This window comes from Nyctibius grandis, chromosome 1 (genome assembly GCF_013368605.1).
Source record: "Nyctibius grandis isolate bNycGra1 chromosome 1, bNycGra1.pri, whole genome shotgun sequence".
NCBI classification, from domain to species: Eukaryota; Metazoa; Chordata; class Aves; order Nyctibiiformes; family Nyctibiidae; genus Nyctibius; species Nyctibius grandis.
In genome coordinates, this window is record NC_090658.1 from 84169109 (window position 1) to 84176005 (window position 6897).

Genomic DNA, 6897 nt, shown 5'->3' on the forward strand with positions numbered 1-6897 from the left:
TTTCTGTTATAATTTTCCTGTCCTTTCTTAGCTAAGGCACTATTAAGAACATCAGTGCAATTCGTCGGTGCCCCCTGCTTTTAAACTGCAGTTCCTGAGCGCTCACGGCTGGCCCTGCACAGCTGTTCCTGCAGCACACAGAAGAGGGAAGAGAGAGAGAGATCAGTTTTAGCCTAAATCAGTTTTCTCATTTAGTTCAGCCAGGCTCTGGTAATCAGCTATTTTAATCCAACAGAAGCCTGCGCTGCAGCCCGAATGGGCAGTCCTGCCCTCCCTGTGCCATTTTCACCTCTCCTGACCCAGCTCACTGCACAGCTGCACAAACGCTGCGGCTGCTTCAGGCGAGGAGGTGGGAACAAGCATCTGGGGACGAGGGGAGGAGGGTTGATATGATTATCAACCCTCTCGCTGACAGTCAAAATGGCCTGTAGCCAAGTGGCTATGGGAATGCTTGTGCCAGCAGGGGAGGAGGCTGGACCACTGTTTTCAGTGGCACTGAAGGTTCATGCTTATTCAGAGTACTCACAGGATTAGAGAATATGCTTCCACAATCAGCTTTAAGCTAAGTTCATGCTGTCACCAAAGTGAGTAGCAGGCTGATCCGTCTAGCTGCACAATCACAGCATGGTGGTACCAACATGTCAGGGATGGAGGGGAGCACAGCTAGCTGGCGAGGAGGGTGTTGGAGTGAGGGATGGCACTACCTTTTCCTACAGCAGTATGATCTTAGGTTTGCTTCCCCTGGCTGCTGTATCCCTAATTATGTATTAACATATACCATTATTGTCAGTATGAATCATGGCAATGATGTCTCCAGAAAGCAAACTGAGCTTTTATTAGGGCTCTGTGCCTTCCAGCACAGAAAAAGTAATCAGAGACACATCAAGCACAATCTGAATGAAAATAGATTTTGTTGAAACACAAGATGGCCAAACCAATACATGAAAAATAAAATATACTTTAGTCTCTTTCCAGATAAAATGTTTCCGTTCCGTGCCAGTATTGGCCATGCGACTCTGGCTACCCTCTTCATTCCCACAAGTTCCCATTTTGACATCCGCGGGCTCTTTACCAAGACCAATATTCTTATTTCATTCTTCTCCTTCCCGCCCTCTAGCTTTTCAGATGTGTTGTTTGAAAACATGGGTGAAGTGCTGATTCCTATTTTGTTGTGGGGGTGGAGGGGAAGGAGGGCAGGGCAGAGGGTGGTTCTTGGGTTTTTGTTTTTCTTCCCGAGCCAGCCTCATCTGTCTTTTTCATCCATAGTCAGGCCACAAATCACTGCCTCCATTCCACGGCCCATTTTTCCATTTCTTCCTAACAAATTTCATTGAGTGAACATGCTGATTTTCTTTTTACTAAATGAAAGCCTGTGTTACTCCTCTCCATTTTTGTCACAGCTGCTCAGAGCTGCTTTCCCTTGACTGATGAAGACCAAAATGAGAGCTACGTAGGGCTGCATTTTCAGGGTGCCTCTTTAAGGTTGAAGAGAGTGTCATGTTCAGTTACACAAATTGTATGCCTCTAACAACAGTTCTCTGTCCAAGGAGAAAGTGGAGGGCCTGTTGCAGTTCATGAGAAACCACAGAGACTTAAGATTGCTCAGGAGGATTTTAAGAAGGAGGGTTCATGAAGATCGGTGCAAGAATACCATAAAAAAAAAAAAGAAACTAGGGATAATTTTGGATATGCAGCTGAACTTTTGGTTAATTATCTGAACTGATCCTCTGAACTCTCTGAGGTTTGCCCATTGCTAATTAGCACTGCAGTGACTTGTTCTTTATGGATTATGCTAAGGAAGTTTAATTTAAAACTTAATTATACTAGTTTTTAAGTGGCTTATAGGGAAAAAATACTTTAATCGGGAGTGGCAAGGAATCTTTGCTATGTTCAGATGTCAGTAATCTTAGTGAGGCATGTGTAACGTGCTTGAGGAGTTTCACATTTGTTTTATTTGCTTAGAAGAAAGTAGAGTAAGAGGTTAATGAAAAGTATTTTATACTTGTGATTGAGAGTCATATGATTACATATGATATTCTAATACATAATAAAATATTATTAATATAGAATAAGTATATAGACTGCACATTGAATTGTTATTGTTACAGTGACAATAGTCTGAGTTGTATAGATTGTTTTGTAATCCACAGGGATCTGTTTTTTCCACAGGCTTGGAATTTCTTGTGCCGTTTGCCAATTCTAAACGTCAGCCTGAGCATTAAGGGCTGTTGGGATGACCCAGTTCAGCCACAGAACGAAGTGCCTGTTCCTTCTCTGACAACTGACACGCGAGACGACAAAAGATGGATCAAATTACACGCTGATCAAGAGTATGTGCTCCAAATAAATCTGCAGAGAACCCAGACGGGATATCAGGTAGGTTAATTTATCATTTCCCTCCCAAGTGCACAAGTTTCCAATAATCCATTACATTACCAATAATGCCTTATACAGCATAACAGGGTTTTTTTACAGTTCAAGTATTATGTAAATTAGAAACACTTTCAAAGCTTTTTCTGTGTTAGTAATGAAGCAAATGGTTTTTCACGCTGCAATAGGATAGTAAATAGACTCTTAAGGTAAAATCCTAGACCAATTCAAGTCAACGAAAGAAATCTTCCATTGTTTTTTACAAACCAGAAACTTATAAACTTCATTTGCTTGGGTACTACAAGCAGTGACAGTAGAGATGGTAACTTCACAGGCAGTACTGAAGTACTTGCCAGCCCCAAACTCCTACCACTCATACTCTTGCATATCCTGCTTTCCCAAACCAGTTTATAAGCTTCCCTAGTGTATTCCCATGTAGCTCCAAACTGCGTACCAGACCCATACCTGTAAATATGTTTCTACTTGTAACACATCCTCAGGCCTTTACTGAGGATGTTTTCCTCATATTTTGCATGTGAAGCTTTTTTGAACAGCTCCTAGAACAACAACTACATACAATTCTCTTCCACACCCAAATTGCAGTCCCACCCCTTTGCCCAGTTAAAGCACATCCCATTTCCTCTGGAGCTGGTCACCTCACTAGGCCCTCAGCAAGTCTTCATGTGCCAAGCCAGAAACACCAGCAGCTGCACAGGTTTCCAGGTACTCTGCCCGTAGCAGCAGTAACTCACTGTACCTGTTTGTCAGCTCTTGGAAGAGTGAAGGCCATGCCTCCTGCATCCAAATCGGCCACTGCAGACACTGTAGCTATCACTTACTTATAAATGCGGGGTTTTTGTCATTTGCATCCATGAGTGGCGTATGGACCACCATGATTATAATTTTCCTAATGAATTTCTCTAACATTTCAAACAACTAAGAATGATCATTACCAGCATTTTTGTTAAGATACGAAGAAGAGTTCAAGATATAAGCAGAGAACAGTTTGAGATGTTAGTTCTGAGACTCTTCATTTTGATAAAAATAACAATGGAGATACATACGTTCTGTTGTAAATCCTGAAGTTAACTTACATTAGTTAAAGAATTATATTTGAAAAGTATTCTTCTTTCCCAAAAGACTTTTTGTCCTGACTACAGCAGGTTCACCATAGCTTCAAGGGGAGACTGTCTCATTTGTAGGAAGGAAAAAGGGTCAAAGCTCCTCCATAAGTCATTCTATTTGCCGTGCCGGTTACTGACAGAGACTTTTCCTAATGAGAAACCACAGAAAAGAAGGGAGCAGGAGCATTTCATGCAGTGATCACTGTTTTCTAAACCTCTCCTAGAATTTGATCCCTCTTTTGTAAGAAACAGCTGGATCAAACTGTTTCTGAAGCTTCATTGCTACAATGGTGTTTTTTCTTCTGTATAAATCTTCAGTAAAACCTTTCCATCTACAGAACTCAAACTGAATGCTGATTGAGTGTGCATCATTATATCTTCAGCTTTCAGCAGTAAAGTCACTGTCTTAAAGAATCACTGAAATAATCTTTCCTTTTGCTCTATCAACTTCCAATGAAGACTTCGAGTGCTGTTTTTGTCTTTTTATTAATCTTGAACAATATTGTTTAGCATGATTTAAAGACACAAGGTTTACAATTAACCCTTCTGCAGAGAATAGCATTTGGAATACATTAGATGAAACTACAAAAAGGGAACAGTATTTCCATTCAAGTTTTAATAGCTTACAAACTAGGTGCAATAGTATCTCGTATTCTGTGTTTTTCTCTGTGGACTGTGATTTTTTTTTTTAAACCCTTCGTCTGAAAAGAAATAACAAAAATATTTTAGTCTGGCTAAATTATCGTCTTACATAAAAATTCACAACAATGTGTTTTTGAGGTGTTTTTCATTCAAGGAAGACTGACATTTTGGAAAGGTGATTTCCAGTTTTACTAAACTGTTTCTTTTCCCCAACAGGGAAAGCAAGACAGTAAAGCAGTGGCTCCTCGATTCCCCAAAGTTAAAGATGAAGGATGGTTTTTGATATTGGGAGAAGTTGATAAAAAAGAACTCATCGCCCTGAAGAGAACTGGATATGTCAGAAATCGAAATACCGTTTCAATTGCTTTCTATACTCCAGAAACTCCTGGAAAGTATGACAAATTTACAAATTAAGTTATCTTAACAATTCTCTTTTCCAAGTAGTCAAGACCTGATTTCCAAACTAATGGTTCTGCATTTTCTATTTCAGGTGTATCTACACATTGTATCTCATGAGTGACAGTTACCTTGGCATGGACCAACAGTATGATATTTACCTGAACATTATACCAGCTAATACTTCAGCACAAGTCACAACAGAGGTGTCTGATGCTGTGAGTCACCTGGCTCTGAAGTAAGGTGATCTGAAAAGTCCATTCAAAGAACTGGACCTGCAGCTAAGACATCTGGTCAGTCTGGACATCCAAAATGCGTTTGCCTTAGTGGAATCAACTTCAAACCTCAGAGAACTAGGAAGTTGAAAGTGACTACTGTATTGACTCTGGTAACACAGAGTTAGCCACAGTGGCCTTACTCCTTTATGAAGATTTGTCTTCTCTTGTTTCATCTTTCTTCTTTCAGAAGTCATATTGTTAATTGAATTTTGACACATGAAAATAAAAGACTAAAAGATATTGTAAGTTGCGTGAAGTTAGAGCTATAGTCTTCATTTTGAAAAGTATTCTGTAGCCTATGTATTAATGTAGCTTAAATAGTTGAAGAAAGGGAAAACGAGGGCGCGGCTCACAGGTGCTGGGCGACGGTCCAGAGTAACAACACAATCTCAATATGAGTATGGAAGTTCTCCTTTATGACAAGGGTGCACAGAGTATATATAGCCTTTAAGCAGAGCGCACGCTGATCACGCATCCAAGCCCGCGTTCTGATTGGCTTATGCTAAAAAGTTATATCTTGCAGGTGCAGCATTCTTTCTTATTTTTCAACTTCCCCCATATCTTGTTGGTCTCATAGCCAAGGCCCTTGTTCTGTATTATGATTGGCTAGTTCATCACCACCCCATTACCACCCCCTGGACATGCCTGGACATAGCTCGTTCAGTACGTGACCACTGTCCCGTGGTAACCCCACAAATAGTCAACTTTTTTAATTTACAGGGAAAAATACAAAATTTGTTCTAAGAACTGCTGAAAATATTGATGGATGTGTTATATTTCATCTTTAATAAAAATATGTCCATAAGAATGTTTTGCATTAGATTTTTCAGTGCAAAATATGAGATATGTAGTAACAAAATCGTCCTCTTACACATACTGCATTTTGAAGGCGATCATCTAAAGGAAAACTTTCACAAATTTGTATTAATTATATATGCAGTAAATCTGGTTATAAAGGCATGCTAAACAGTATAAAATATTGGAATTTGTATAGATCATAACTAAAGTTTACCCTTTACATGTATGCACATACATATATATACACACCATACATATATATTACATATTTACAATTTCTTTAGTGTTTTCTCCTGAATTTTGAAGTACTAAGGCATATAAAATCAGGTGTCCTGTTCTAGGGTTCAGTGCTAAAGTGGGAAACTACATTCTGTAAATAGGGGAGAGTGAGGCTCCAAAACCAGGGTTTACAACACACGGCTTGATGGGCAAGGAAGAGTTCTGCCAGATGATAGATACTAAGAGATGCCCAGCTCGGTGATAGTACGATGGAGGCACTTCCATCTGCAAGACATAAATCTGAAGGGAGAAGGTAGCAGCAGCTATCTTCTGCACAATACAGTGATGAGACTGCAGATCTACATATCCTGAGGTCAGTCCTCTTAAGGGGATTCAAGATACTGAGCAAGTAAGTACCTGGAGGCAACATACTGCAAAAACATCACACATCTTCATTCAGATAGACTAGACCTTAAATGGAATATTCATATTTGAACTTGTTCAGCTTTGCATTTAGCCGATTAGCATTACCTCTCTGAGGGATCATTTTGCAGTCATTTCCATTGCGTTTCACCAGATGAAAGAATATAGCAGAGTTGTTGCCTGAAAGCTTCCAAAAAAAAAAAAAGAAAAATAAGGACACCGGTGGTGCTGTGCCCACATAAAATCACAGAATGGCTGAGGTTGGAAGGGACCTCTGGAGGTCATGTGATCCAATCCCTTGCTCAAGCAGGGCCACCTAGAGCTAGTTGCCCAGGACCATATCCAGATGGCGCTTGAGTATCTCCAAGGATGGAGACTCCACAACCTCTCTGGGCAACCTGTGCCAGTGCTTAGTCACCCTCACAGTAAAAAAAAAGTGTTTCCTGCCGTTCAGAGGCACCCTCCTGTGTTTCAGTCTGTGCCCAGTGTCTCTGGTCCTGTCACTGAGCACCACTGAAAAGAGCCTGGCTCTGTCCTCTTTAACATCTTCCATTCAGGTATTTATACACATTGATGAGATCCCCCTGAGCCTTCTCTTCTCCAGGCCGAACAGTCCTGGCTCACTCAGTCTTTCCTCATGTGAGAGA

The 6897-nt window shown here is 40.5% G+C and overlaps 1 protein-coding gene across 1 annotated transcript in view; it reads left to right on the forward strand.

The window, feature by feature from the left end:
* The window catches only part of ASCC3 (activating signal cointegrator 1 complex subunit 3), a 274898-nt gene extending 269842 nt beyond the window's left edge, over nucleotides 1-5056 (forward strand). The window contains exons 40-42 of the mRNA XM_068401794.1: nucleotides 2170-2376; nucleotides 4353-4528; nucleotides 4627-5056. Of these exons, the coding sequence (XP_068257895.1) occupies nucleotides 2170-2376; nucleotides 4353-4528; nucleotides 4627-4774 (531 nt within the window). The 3' untranslated portion in view covers nucleotides 4775-5056. The remainder of the gene's footprint in view (nucleotides 1-2169; nucleotides 2377-4352; nucleotides 4529-4626) is intronic.
* Nucleotides 5057-6897: the final 1841 nt, after the last annotated feature.